Source organism: Geotrypetes seraphini, chromosome 10, assembly GCF_902459505.1.
Source record: "Geotrypetes seraphini chromosome 10, aGeoSer1.1, whole genome shotgun sequence".
NCBI classification, from domain to species: Eukaryota; Metazoa; Chordata; class Amphibia; order Gymnophiona; family Dermophiidae; genus Geotrypetes; species Geotrypetes seraphini.
The window spans coordinates 27,121,947-27,137,114 of record NC_047093.1 but is presented as its reverse complement, the minus strand read 5'-3'; the positions used below and the strand labels follow the sequence as shown (position 1 = coordinate 27,137,114).

The window sequence follows — 15,168 nt, the reverse complement described above, 5'->3', positions numbered from 1 at the left end:
GGGGTCCGGACGGCTTTTCAAAACCTGGCACTTTGTCCGGGTTTTGAAAAGCTTCCAACCAGTCGCCGTTGGGCAGGAGGGCATCCGCGCGCCACGCAATGATGTCACACGCGGGTGCGGGATGCCCTCCTGCTTAACGAGAGCAGGCAGTGGGGGCAGGGCTAGGGCGGGATTGGGGGCGGGACTTGGGCATAATGGGGCGGGATAGGTGGAACTGGGAGGGCCTAGGGGGCGGGTCTAGGAGGTCCGGATTTTCCGTTTGGAAAATCTGGTAACCCTAATCCTACTGAGCTGTGAGCTGTATGAATTAGCCAAGTTACTTATCCATTGTATGTGTTGGTAATACTTTTTGCTCTTTGAAGGAACAAAGGACTTACATGGACAACTTTTGACGCAGGCACTTTGCTGGTGATTCTGCTGTTGGACTGGAAGGACTAGCCCCTACGTGATTATAAAATGCTTCCCCCTAAACCTTTTTCCTTCAGACTGTCATTGGACTTCTTTTCAGAATTCACATACGTTATCTGATAAAGGCATCTTTTGTTCAACTGTTCTAAACTAAGGAAGGGAATGTTCATTTCTGAAAACCAGTCAAGAAATATAGGGGTCCTTTTATCAAGCTGCGGTAGGGGTTTAACGCACGTAATACCGCGCGTTAAACCACCTGCCGCACTAGCCGCTAACGCCTGCATTGAGCAGGCGTTAGTTTTTAGTCGGCCGCAGGGGTTAGCGCGGCTTGATAAAAGGACCCCGTAAAGTTGGTTCGACAGAAAAGTATCTTAGATGTTTTTTTGGAGGCCTTTTTCTTTTTATTAGTTAATTTTGATTTCTGTGCAGAATGATTCAAAAATGGCTTCTGTATTCATAGGCACTCAAGCAGAGAAGTTCCAGTTTAAACGCGCCTGCATCATTTTTAAGCTTCTCTATGGAATATTTGGTCCTTTGGTCCCTTTATACTGGAATACCCTTAGATCTTGCCATTCGAGGAATTACACAGAGATATAAACTATTGTTCCCTTCCTTCAGAGGAATTAAATTGGCCGGGAAACTCAGTCAATCTTTCGCTTATAAATTGGATTGAAATGTGTTGTAGATCCAACATGGTCCGTGTTTCGGCATTGGTGCCTTGGACCATGTCAGGTCTACAACACATTTCAATCCAATTTGTGACAGAGATTTTTATTGGCTGTACAATACAGTTTAATCCAATATATGACAAAGGCTGTTTTATTGGCTCTTAATAAATATTTATTCATTGGTTTTATCTCTGGTTGACGTGTTCTGTACCATCCCCCCTTTGGCATCGTCAATCGTTTGATTGGGTCTTGCCATTCGAGGAATACACAGAGATATAAACTATTGTTCCCTTCTTTCAGAGGAATTAAATCGGCAGGGAAATTCAGTCAATCTTTCGCTTATAAATTGGTAGAAATGTGGGATGGGCTTCCTGATTGATAGGTCAGTTACAATTTTGTAAAGTCCTAAAAACTTTATTATTTACACAATACTTGAATAGTTTACCTGAAGGTTCAATGAATTGATTGCTCTACAACACTTATTTTCTCTTATGCTCTTGGTTGCTTTTTTTTGCTGGTCTTTAATTACTTGTAAACCGAGTCGAGCTCCACTGGGAGATGACCCGGTATATAAATCGAAGACTAGATTAGATTAGAAATAGAAATAACTGTATGTTAACGTAAAGACCAAATTGTACGCTAAACTTGACTCTGTATATCTAACATTATTATACAAATGTAAATTCATAATTTGCCTATGTTTTATGAATGTCAACCTTATTACCCGTTCTTTGGGGAGGGCAGGATATAAACTAACCAGATAAATAAATAGTTATAATCTGGTCCCCAGATACATGTTTTTTTGAATCCTGGGCCAAATATCTCTGCGTCATAACAAGTAGAGGCCTATATGGTCTCAAAAGCTCACATACATCTCTGGAGAGCTCTTGTTGGCCAAATAAAAATGTCATACTCTGCAGAGAATCCAGTTAACAGAGACAGACAATAATAGATCTGGAGGAAAGAGAGACTGCACAGGATGGAGGAGGTTCATTGACGAGGTAGAAGATGTAAAGAAAGCACCTCTCATGTTCCCTACCTGCACATGCCAACTTTCAGGGGTTGGATTGAAAACTAGCGGCACATCGGCAACTTGAGAATAGGAAGGAAGGTCTCCTTTGTAGCGCGGTGGGTTGGCAATAGGCAGGATATCTGATGTGACATCTTCAAAGGCATATGAGCTGCAGGGACTGGAGACATTGAGGCAACTTTCCCGTAGTGAACACCATTGCTGCCCTCCAGGGCACACGCCAGTGGTGTTACACAGAGGCCTGGAGTGGCAGGACGCAAATGGGGTCCAGAGGAATTTGCACCCTGCAAATAAACACATGAACCCCTGAAAGGACAAAACCACGAGAAAAAAGTCCCACATTTTACATAACACTTCTGACGTCCTAACCTTCTCCGGCTCCCACTTATATTGAAAAATTGCAAATATCAGTCCAGGGCAAGTGTTAAACATGCAGAAACTGGAGACTACTTATTGTGGTGTTTATTTAAAACTTGATATACAACATCAGCTGTTAGAATCACAGCAGCATACTATAAAATCAATAAAAGAAAAGAACCCCATTAATAGTTAGGGAAGAATACGACATATTATAGACAAACAATCATTCTAGATCAGCATTTCTCAATTTGGTCCTGGAGCACCCCCTAGCCAGTCAGGTTTTCTGGACATCCACAATGAACATGCATGAGAGAAATTTGCATATAATAGAGGCAGTGTATGCATATTCATTGTAGATGTCCTGAAAACCTGACTGGCCAGGGGGGTACTCCAGGACCGAGTTGAGAAACACTCATCTAGACCAAAAGTCCAACTTCAGGCTAAGCCACCTTCAGCCGGAGACAGGCTTGAGGCCTCTTCCGGCTTAGGGTCCAGGGCAATGCCCTGGTTGCCACTCCTTAACAAAGAATTGTGGAGAGTTAATGTCCAGGATGAAGGTTTTATTCAAACAAATAAATAATCCACTTAAAAATGTCTAGGGCCTGAACCTCTGGTGAAACATATAGACCCAATAGGGTCCATGTTTCTACAGTATAGTCTTCTTCAGGGGTCCCTATTGGGTCCTAAATGCAGGCAGGTGGATCAAATAATGAACGTAAAGTTCAACGCAGTAGAGATGCACTCAATAGTGAGACTGCGTTGAGACTTTACGTTCATTATTTCATCCACATGCCTGCATTTAGGACCCAATAGGGACCCCTGAAGAAGACTATACTGTCGAAACATGGACCCTATTGGGTCTATATGTTTCACCAGAGGTTCAGGCCCTAGACATTTTTGAGGTGGATTATTTATTTGTTTGAATAAAGCCTTCATCCTGGACATTGACTCTCCACGATTCTTTGCTTCTTCGATATTACTCTCTGTGGAGGGACCAGGGTCAATTTTCTTGGTGCTCTGCCACTCCTTAACCCCAGCCCTCAGTGCTGACATCCAGCTTGCTTCTCACAGATGAAGGCTGACTTCTTATCAGAGGCTGATCTGCAGTTGAGCCTCATCGACTAACTTGACTTAATGATTTCAAAACACAATAATTCAAGTTTGCATATACTTTAGTAAACAGGGTCTATATCACATGAACACGTCACTGAACGAGATCCTTAATTTGATTTTTTTCCCCTATTACCTTTAAATTGCTAGCACCATCCCTTCTACTAACCACCCACTACTCTGATAAGAGACTTAAACTCTCTTCAATTATTCCATAGAACACTGAAAACATTTTTATTTTCCAAGTGTCTAACAACCCGTTCTGCTTAATTTTCCTTACTGCTATTCTCCGCGAATATAAAAAACCCCACGAATAACCCCCGCTTCCCCCCAGCTATATTAAGCCCTGTAAGCGATCTTCCCATGCTCCTGTCCCGTGCAGATCACTCACAGGAAATGGCTGCCTTGAGCTCCCGTCGTAGTCTCGAGAGACGACGGGAGCTCAAGGCAGCCATTTCTTGTGAGCGATCTGCACAGGGCAGGAGCGTGGAAGATCTCTCCTGCCCCGAAAACCTGCTAGACCACCAGGTAAGGCTTAAGGGGGGGCTTACAGGGCTTAAAATAGCCCGAAAAATGAAAAAGCATTTTTTGATTTAAAACCGCGAATAAGCGAATCCATAGATACGGAAACCACGAATACGGAGGAAGAAGTGTATTTTATTTATGACTAATATTGTTGTTAGTTTACTTCATGATTGTTAACCGAGTCGAGCTCTGTTTTTTATGAAGATGACCCAGTCTATAAATTTAAGTTTTAGTGTAGTACAATCAGGAAGTGGATGCACAGGAAGCTCGTCGCTTCTTACCCGGGGGCACCAAGTGCTGACTAGGGCTGCAGTACGGACGGAAGAGCTGCAAGCGCATCCGGAGCACCTTCTTCACAGCTTTTAGCCCAAATTCCGCAGAGATCAGGGTCCCGGCATGGCTGAACCAAAGCCCAGGGAACAGCATCAGCTGCAGGAAAGGTAGAACAGTGACGCTTGAAAGAGAGAACAGAACTATCGATGGCGGTTAAACGGAAAAGCTGAGAACCAGACGAGGAGAGACTGGGATAAGGTTTGGGGGAAGGAGGGGGGGGAAGCTGAAAAACAGAAAAATACTGCTTACCTCAACACTCTCATTGCTGGATGGAAGAAACGATGGCATCAGGCTGGCATTCATGACGTTGTACGTTCCAGTGAACACGGGCACGCCGGTGAGGAAAAAGTTCACATTTGATAAAACATCTGCAAAGAGGGAAAAACGTTAGAAATATTGCAAAACCCTTTGCGCCCTTTCTAGATAATGAGCTTGCTAATTAGATTTGCGACAAGGTACAAATGCAGCGCTTTGGAATTCTTGCTCACAGAGGCACCCTCAAGTCCCACGTGGAAAGAATAACGCCCACCGATCTCAGCAGTGGCGGAGCGAGGGTGCGAGGCGCCCGGGATGGTGGTGCCCCTCATCTCCGCCCCCCTGCTCCTTCTGCAATCCTCCCAGCCGCGTGCGCACCCCCTTTCCCTTCCCTGGTGCAAGCCACAAGAACTTCAACGTGCTCCTCGCGATCCCGTTGTCTCTCCCGCCTAACATCGCTTCTTAGGTGCGGCACCCGGAAGTGACGTCAGCGGGAGAGATGACACGGTCACGAGGAGCATGTTAAAGGTGTTGCTCGCGGCAGTGAACAACTAGAGGCATGGGGGAAGGGAAGGGGGGGCCTGTGGCAAGGGGAGGAGTGGGAGGAGGTGGGGGAGAGAGGAGGAGGGGTGCCCCCCCCTATTCTGCCACTGGATCTCAGTGCTAACCTCCAGCTTGCTTCTCACAGATGAAGGCTGACTTCTTATCACAGGCGCTGCGCCTCCGCACGCCCCTGGGGTTGATCTGCAGCTCAGCACAGTTGCTCTTCCTTTCCTGCCTTCCTGACGCTCCCCAGTCCTGCAAAGGATCGAAGAGGCTTCCATCCACCCACTGCCAAGTTCCAGAAGAGGACAGATCACTCAGCCCGATCCACGCAAACCCTCCAGCACTGCAAAGGAAAAGGGGGAGAAGCCACATGAGAAATCTACAGCCTACAGCATGGTCTGAAGGATTCTGTTGCTACATTAGTCCAGTTAACTGTACAGAAATAAATTTGGACTAACTTGGTCGTTCCAAGAAAATACAATAACACAATACAACTTCTTGTATTCCACAATTTTCAACATGGAATCAATGCGGCTCACAGCAAGAAGAAGTTAAATTGATGATTCAAGATTTGGAGATAAGCACATTTAACATTGATGTAGAGAATGACATGGTGGCAGTTCCCCGCGGCTAGCCACAAGTAGCCATGGGTAACCCGCCAAAATGGTGGGAGGGGAAAAGTGCTCACTGCGGGCACAGGAACAAGGCCATCCACCGCCCCGTGGAACGGTGAATGGTTTGTCCCCGCAGTTAAGGGAGGGAAGGCGCGCGGTCACCAATTGCGTGCAGACCCCTCCCTCCCTCCCTACGGCCAAATCTATCTCCCTCCCTCCCTCCCCCTAACCTTCGCGGTGCTTTAGCAAAGAAACTTACTGAAGCCGGCAAAGCCTGCCTGCAGTTGCATGTGTGTGGGAGGAAGCTTCTCCTCTGACGCAACTTCCGGTTGCGTCAGAGGAGAAGCTTCCACCCACACACACGCGACTGCAGGCATAGGCAGGCAGTCTCCGCCGGCTTCAGTAAGTAAGTTTCTTTACTAACGTGCTGCAAAGGTAAGGGGGAGGGAGGGAGATTCTTGAGCCGCTGAAGGGCGGTGAGGTGGCGAGAGGGAAGGGTGGATGCGATGGGGACGGGGCGGTGAAGGGGATGGCGGGGACAGGGCAGTGAAGGGGACGGTGGTCCAGTGACGGGGCAGTGGCAGGGACAGATTTTTTTCCCCGTGTCATTCTCTACATTGATGTCTCAGGTTGGAGGTAAGGATAGACAAGGAAATAGATGAAGTCTGTGGGTCAATGTTTAGCAGCTACAAAGGGAAAAGATATGTCTTTAGCTGTTTCCTAAAGTCATTGTTTGTGGAGGGCTGCCACAAGTACGTGAAAACAACAAAACTCCAACATTAACTAATCTTGTAATAAACTCGATCTCATACCCAATACAACCTACACTAAAATTGCTAGGAGTCACAATTGACAGAGGCTGCACCATGCAACCCCAAATTAACAAAATAATAAAGGCATCGTTCAAGACCATGAGAATTCTAAGAAAAATCCGAACATTCTTTGAAAAGAAGCAATTTCTACTATTGGTACAATCTCTTATCCATGGGATGATAGACTACTGCAACATACTATACCTACCTTGTCATGCGACCATGATGAAGCAATTGCAGACAATACAGAATACAGCCCTGAGACTTGTCTATTTCCTAAAAAAATATGACCATATCACAGAGGCATACCATGACTTGCACTGGCTTCCAATAGAAGCGAGAGTGCACTTCAAATTCTACTGCTTACTTTACAAGGCTCTCAACGGAGAAAGCCCAACCTACTGGAATAACCGACTAAATCAATCTCCTCAACCAGACAGAGAAGATCCCACTCACTATTCACTCACCCATCATCCAAAGATGTCAAACGAAAAAAACTTTATGATAACCTAATAGCCTCCAAAGCAGCTAAACTGGACAAACAAATCACCACTCTGTTATCTTTGATTACAGACTACAAAGCCTTCAGAAGAGACATTAAAACCATACTCTTAAAAAAAACACATAAAACCTATCCAGCAAAACCAATCCCAACCCAATATCCAACACTCTATTTACCCTTAGATCTCTCTAATACTCTTTTATCTACCAAACGTTATCTAAAACCCATAATTTCATCCTATTCTTATCTCCTAAAGACCTTGGTAACTCTTTACCCAATATATATTACCTTAAAAATTCTATCAACTCTCAAATTTATCACAGCTCTATAGTTATAAATATGATAAAATTTAAATATAATTATTGTGAAGTGTTCAGACCAATACCCTTAGATTCAGTGATCTCACCAAACTGGGGTATACTCGGGACCATCATATCACTTCCAATGTCCCTTTGCCATCCTGCTCCATTTGTACAATACAATAGATCTTACTATGTATGCAGATAATAAGATAGATTTCACTTATCTTGAATATAACTTCAATGGGCTTGACGGCAATCTCCTTGACCTCCAGCTCAGATGAACAAGATTTTGATATGCAAGCAAAAATCATGTATAAAAAATTCTTAGAACGTGGATATCCAAATAAAATCATTAAGAGAGCATGGAAACGGGCAAAATTTTGTCAATGGTCTTGGTTGATGCAACCAAAAGCTAAAAATAAAGAAGAACATACGGTATGTGTATTACCATATTCAAACAACAGTAATTACTTCAAACAGATTATATTAAAACATTGGCCCATTGTCCAATTTTATCCAGCTCTGTTAGAAAAACCGAAGTTTGCTTTTTCCAGGACCCAGAATCTGGGGGAGATATTGAAGCAGATTCCGATAAAGCCAAACTACTGAATGAATACTTCTGCTCAGTCTTCACCTGTGAGGTACCGGGACAAGGTCTGCAGTTGAAGGCAACACAAAGCACAGAAGACCCATTTCAGAATTTTGAGTTCACACCAGGTGAAGTTTACAGTGAACTGGCAAGACTCAAGGTGAACAAAGCTATGGGACCAGACAATTTGCACCCAAGAGTGCTCAGAGAATTGAGCGATGTCCTGGCGAAACCGTTGGCTGAGCTATTCAATCTCTCCCTAAGTAAGGGGAAAGTTCCCCTGGACTGGAAATTAGCTAATGTCGTTCCTCTGCATAAAAAGGGTTGCAGGGCAGAGGCTGCAAATTATAGACCGGTGAGTCTCACATCAATAGTGTGCAAACTCATGGAAACACTAATTAAAAGCAAATTGGACACGATCTTGAATGAAGGGAATCTTCGGGATCCCAGTCAGCATGGATTCACCAAGGGTAGGTCCTGCCAATCCAATCTCATCAGCTTCTTTGACTGGGTAACAAGAAAGTTGGACTTGGGAGAGTCTTTGGACATCGTGTACCTGGACTTCAGTAAAGCTTTTGACAGTGTCCCACACCACAGGCTGCTAAGCAAAATGGAATCGATGGGGTTAGGAGAGACACTAACTGCATGGGTCAATGATTGGCTGAGTGGCAGACTTCAGAGGGTGGTGGTTAATGGTACCCTCTAAAACATCGGAGGTGACCAGTGGAGTGCCGCAGGGCTCAGTCCTGGGTCCACTCCTTTTCAACATATTCATAGGGGATCTGACTCAAGGGCTTCAAGGTAAAATAACACTATTCGCCGATGACGCCAAACTATGTAATATAGTAAGTGAATGCAGTTTACAGAATTATATGGTGCAGGACCTGCTTACATTGGAAAGTTGGTCCTCAACCTGGCAGCTAGGCTTCAATGCTAAGAAATGTAAGGTCATGCACCTCGGAAGCGGAAATCCATGCAGGACGTACTTCTTGAATGGAGAAACTTTAACTAGGACTTCAGCAGAACGAGATTTAGGAGTAATCATCAGTGCAGACATGAAAACTGCCAATCAAGTGGAGAAGGCTTCATCTAAGGCAAGGCAGATATTGGGTTGTATCAATAGAAGTTTTGTCAGCCGAAAGCCTGAAGTCATAATGCCGTTGTACAGGGCCATGGTGAGACCTCATCTGGAGTACTGTGTGCAATTCTGGAGGCCACATTACAGTAAAGATATGCGCAGAATTGAATCGGTTCAACGGACGGCCACCAGGATGATCTCGGGGCTCAAGGGTCTCTCGTACGAAGAGAGACTGAACAAATTGCAGCTCTACACTCTCGAGGAACGTAGGGAGAGGGGAGACATGATCGAAACATTTAAGTACCTCACGGGACGTGTCGAAGTGGAAGATGATATTTTCTTTCTCAAGGGACCCTCGGCCACAAGAGGGCACCCGCTCAAACTCAGGGGCGGAAAATTTCATGGCGACACCAGAAAGTATTTCTTCACAGAGAGAGTGGTTGATCATTGGAACAAGCTTCCAGTGCAGGTGATCGAGGCAGACAGCGTGCCAGACTTTAAGAATAAATGGGATACCCATGTGGGATCCCTACGAGGGTCAAGATAAGGAAATTGGGTCATTAGGGCATAGACAGGGGGTGGGTAAGCAGGGTGGGCAGACTTGATGGGCTGTAGCCTTTTTCTGCCATCATCTTCTATGTTTCTATGTTAAATATAAAAAAACTAACAAGTCATTCAGAAATTATTCTCTACCTCCACACAAACCATGTGGGCATTGTTGTTTATGCAGTTATGTTTTGCAGCAATCATCAGTAATGTTTCCAGCCTCCAAAGAGAAAAAATTTATGTTATCTACGGGCACCAATTGTGAATCCCAGGGAGTGGTGTATTATATAGTATGTCCTTGTGGTCTTCCATATATAGGCCAGACTAGTCGTAAAATCAAAGTGAGAATAACAGAACATCTAAGCAACATACGTATGGGAAGAGTCTCCGTCCCTCTGGTAGCCCATTGAATACAAGAGTCTCACTCTTTGGAGGAATTAAAATATACGGTTTTGATTCACATAGACTCTTATGAAGGGGACATTACAAAATGCTTGCTGCAAAAAGAACAACGTCTCATCTTCAACAAGAATACTTTACACCCATATGGCCTTAATTCAGAAATTGAATGGTTAAATCTATAATGTATTAACCTTATTGGTAAGGTAGATACGTCACTTCCGGTTAGATAGTTGTAGAAGTAGGGGGAGTGTCTAAAAGCAAAGTGGAGTATATATAATGCACGTAGGCAGATAGATTTTAAGCGTGCTCTTTTTTCGATGTTAACCCAGTAGTAGAAAGCCTCACAGGTATGTAAGAGTGATTTATAATAGTAGGTTCATGGGACAGGTAGATTGAGATTTATATAAATAAAAGTAATACGAATAGAGATTCAGTACTGCTTAAAATTTAAGTTTTAATTAGGGTTTAATTAAAATTGTGTTTTTAACAGGGACCCCTCCTGACGAAGGACCCGAAACTCGAGTCGGGGGGTCGGGCTTAGTATCAACAATTTTTAGCAAGCACGTCCGTTAAGGCAAGCACAAGTAGCACACAGCACTCTAAGTTTACTGCACTTTAATCTCATCGCAGCTGGAGGTCAAGGAGATTGCCGTCAAGCCCATTGAAGTTATATTCAAGATAAGTGAAATCTATCTTATTATCTGCATACATAGTAAGATCTATTGTATTGTACAAATGGAGCAGGATGGCAAAGGGACATTGGAAGTGATATGATGGTCCCGAGTATACCCCAGTTTGGTGAGATCACTGAATCTAAGGGTATTGGTCTGAACACTTCACAATAATTATATTTAAATTTTATCATATTTATAACTATAGAGCTGTGATAAATTTGAGAGTTGATTCAATAATCATCACAGAATAATATTGTATATCTCCCCAGTTGTTAGTGTCTTAAAAATTCTATGTCATCACTTATTTTATTCCTTCAAATTTTGAATGTAATTTTTGTTTTAGTTTGGATGTAATCCACCTTGAACCGCAAGATAATGGCGGAATAGAAATCACTAATGTAATATAATGTAATGTAGGTAGACTATTCCAAATGTGTGGTCCTAGGAACTCAAAAGTGGAGTCAAACATCTTTTTCTGGTGCACTTGCTGAGAAGATGGGAATAGCAACTGGTAGCACTGTGTAGATCTTGAATTGAGGAAGGTGGGTGAAACCTTAATGTTGAACACTAGTCCGGCAGAGTTCCCTCCATGGTCATAGATAGCCTTGTAGATCATACAAGTTATCGTGTAGTCACTGGCAGCCAATGTAGTTTAAGCAGCAGAGGATTAGCCCTCTCAAAATGGCTTGTGTGACAAATTAGCCTCGCTGCATAGTTTTAGCATTTGCAGTCAATTCATTTCCTTCTCTGTGATTCTGTAGTAGAGGGAATTAAAGTAATCCAGATAGGCCTATTTCTAGGACTGTCTATTCACCGCATTCATAGCACCTGATCTCACGCAAGGATAATTCTGCATTTATTTCCTGGAATCTGGATTACTTCATTGTTTTACTTTCTTCATCTCCAAACCTTTGCCATTTTTCTACATCGTATTGTAACCGAGAAACCGTGCTCAGAGACTGCCAACCTCTGAGAACTAATAATTGTGAGTACAATTGCAATATTTATTCAATAAAGCGTAATTCAGAAGATTATAAGGATTTTTGCATGTGTGTTAGCATGCTAACGGTTTAACTTTCTGATAAGCGTATCTTTATGTCAGGGACACAGGTGTATGAGATCAGTAAAACATATACAGTACACATTTTGTTACAATAAAAGTTTGCCCAGAAGATACTGTCCCTGGTTGGTTTTTTTTTTCTTTTCTTTCACTTTTTGGATTTTTCTTTTAAAGAAAGATCCGGATCAAATATACATATGAGGACTCATTTTCAAAGCGTCATGGATTTTAATCATGAATTGATAATGAGTATGACTGTTGGGCAAACTGGATGGACCGTCAGCTATGTTACTATCACACTATTATGAAATGCAATACTGCTACCTCATGGCCTGAAGGAGAAATGCAGGTCTGAAAGTAGGTTGCTGTGGACCCGCTTCATGAAAAGTACAGGAAGTACAGTTTGTGTTATAGTTCTACATAGGATGAAAATAAATAAGACAATGCAATGTCCTAAGGAGCAGCACAACGAATTATAGCAAACACTCACCTGGAGAAAGCCTCCTGCAGGAATGTCTGCACAGCCTGGGTTTTGACCACTGCCAGGTCACCTCCTGAACTGCTCTGGCACACCTGCCTGGCATCCTGCCAGCTCTCTTTATTATGATGTAGCCAATAGCAATTCAGGTTTCCCGTATGGATCCGCCCTCCTCTAGGACAAGAGGATTTGTCTGTCAATAAAAAGAAAGATGTGCAGTGAAAGGGAAAGGAAAGGCCAGGATCTCCCCCAACACTTCCTTGAGCCTCTCTGGAGAACAATCACTGCCACACGTATGCAGAGCAGCATTCCTGATGAGTAGCATTCAGGAGATCCTGTGGCTCCTTCTTTGTGTTCCCTAGCCTAACCCTAGGGCTCACTGATTCCTCTCTCATTTTACCCCCATGAGGACTAACATAGTGGAGAATTAGCCTAGTGGTTAGAGCTGCTGCTGCCTCCGCATCCTGAGGTTGTGAGTTCAATCCCAGCCTGCTCCTTCAGACTACAGACAAGTCATTTAACCATCCATCGGCCCAGTTAGATTGTACGCCTTCTGGGACAGACTGGGAAAATACCTAAGAGTACCTGATTATTCAATGTATTGTAAAGCACTTTGGGTGAATCTCTTCATGAAGAGGCAGTTAACAAATAAATAGCTGTGTACATGAAGTTCATGATCAAATACCCCTCATCTCTCTTCCAATTACCCCAACATAAATGTTACATCAGGGAGCACTAGGGAGGTAAAATTCCTAAATGTCATAAATGACTGCTTCTTGGATCACTTAGTCCAGGAACTGAAAAGAGGGGTTGCTATTTTAGATTTGGTCCATAGTGGAATGCAGGGCACAGCACAAGAGGTAACTGTGTGGGATCTACTGGGAAACAGTGATCATAATGTGATCAAATTTGAGCTGATATCTGGAGTGACGTCACTAAAGAAATCTACTGTAGTGGCCTTTAAGTTAAAAAGTGATAAATCACCTGGACTGGATGGTATACATCCCAGGGTACTGAAAGAACTCAAACATGAAATTGCTAATCTGCTGTTAGTTATCTGTAACATGTTGCTAAAATTGTCTGCAATACATGAAGATTGGGGGGGGGGGGGTTAATGCTGTTTTCTGTCCGATAACCAATTCCTAATCCAAAGCTGAACATTGCCTCCTGTCTCATGACTTTAATTTTCTCAGGAGTGTCTCATGAGGAACTTTGTCAAAAGCTTTCTGGAAATCTAAATACACATCCACTAGCTCACCTTTATTCACACCTTAAAAAAAGTCCAGCAAATTGGTGAGGCAAGACCTCCCTTGGCTGAGCCCATGCTGACTCTGTCCCCTTAAATCATGTTTGTCTACGTGTTCCACAATCTTATTTTATATAATTATTTCCATTATTTTGATCATCACTCAAGTCAGACTTACCAGTCTGCAATTTCCTGGATCTCCTGTCAGATTTTTTTTATAATACTCATAATAAATATGTTTGAGAAAAATTTGCATGTGCTACCTCCATTGTATTTTATGTATTTATTCAATTTACTGTGCTATTCTCCCAGGGGAGTTCAGAATGGTTTACATGAACTTGTTCAGGTGCTCATGCATTTTTCCCTGTCTTTCCTGGTGGGCTCACAATCTATCTAATGTACCTGGGGCAATAGGTGACTTGCCCAGGGTCATTGGGAGCAGTGTGGGTTTGAACCTACAACCTTGAGGTGCTAAGGCTGTAGCTTTGACCACTGTATCACACTCCCCCCCCCACTGTATGCAAATCTATCTCATGTATATTCACTGTGGGTACCATGAAAACCCAACTAGCTTGGTGTGTCCCAAGGACTGGGTTGAGAACCTCTGGTCTAAAATGGCATGGAGTGTACCATATGATAGCAACCATTAGAGGGTTTGCCAAGATAATCTACCATGCTACTGTTAAATAGCATTGTTTTCACTTTAAAAAATGGATTTAATCTAATATAGACATTTATAGTTCACTTATGGCTCAATGTGGATAACAAAACAAGAATATTGGGCTAGAATACCAAGGAATCAATAATTCAGAACAAAAATTAAAAAAACAAGTTAAACAAGAAATCCCAAGTCATACCTATCTTTTAAAGAAATATTGATGAAATAAATTGTGCTTTCAACTGACACCTAAAAACTCATAGAAACAATTTTTTAGGTAGATCAGATGCAGAAAACATATGAGGGAATCCGTGGGACTGTTGGATGACCAAGGAGCCAAAGGGGCCCTCAGGGAGGATAAGGCCATAGTGGAGAGACTGAATGAATCCTTTGCTTCGGTCTTTAAGGAAGAAGATGTAAGAGATCGATCTGAACAGGAAATAGTTTTCAAGGGTGATGGTGCAGAGGAACTGAAAAAAATCTTGATGAACCTGAAAAGTGTACTAAGCCAAGTTGACAAGTTAAAAAGTGATATTCTTATGAATTTGTTAGAGTCAATTTGTATTATATTTTTGTAAACTTGTATATTTGTATAATTCTTTCAATAAAATGTTCTAAATAAAAAAAAAAAGTGATAAATCACCTGGACCTGATGGTATACATCCCAGAGTACTGAAAAACCATGGATCTGAAGGTTTATGGTAGCTAATTCCAGATGTCTGGTCCTCTATCCACCATTGATTTATTTCATGTTGATATTTTCCAGCACATTGAGTTAGATGGAACAACTGAGATGACTGCAAAGATTTACATGGAGTATATAGTGAAATCAAAGTGCTAAGATATTCTGGAGCCAGAAGCGTATCTAGATTTTGATTGCAAGGGGAGCAGATATCTTGTAAAAGGCACTGATGCAAGGTTTCAGGCCCAATCCACATAAGTGTCATTTCATTCAAAATCCATTTGGGGGAG

General features: G+C 42.8%; 1 protein-coding gene across 3 annotated transcripts in view; it reads right to left on the bottom strand.

Annotated features, from left to right (window-relative positions):
- LOC117368163 (polycystin-1-like) overlaps positions 1–15,168 on the bottom strand; it is a 134,035-nt gene that overhangs the window by 96,690 nt on the left and 22,177 nt on the right. For all 3 annotated transcript variants that reach the window (XM_033961537.1, XM_033961538.1, XM_033961539.1), the window contains exons 7-11: positions 12,305–12,485; positions 5,358–5,578; positions 4,684–4,802; positions 4,383–4,530; positions 2,116–2,390 (exon numbers count right to left, since the gene is read on the bottom strand). In XM_033961537.1, the coding sequence (XP_033817428.1) occupies positions 2,116–2,390; positions 4,383–4,530; positions 4,684–4,802; positions 5,358–5,578; positions 12,305–12,485 (944 nt within the window). The remainder of the gene's footprint in view (positions 1–2,115; positions 2,391–4,382; positions 4,531–4,683; positions 4,803–5,357; positions 5,579–12,304; positions 12,486–15,168) is intronic.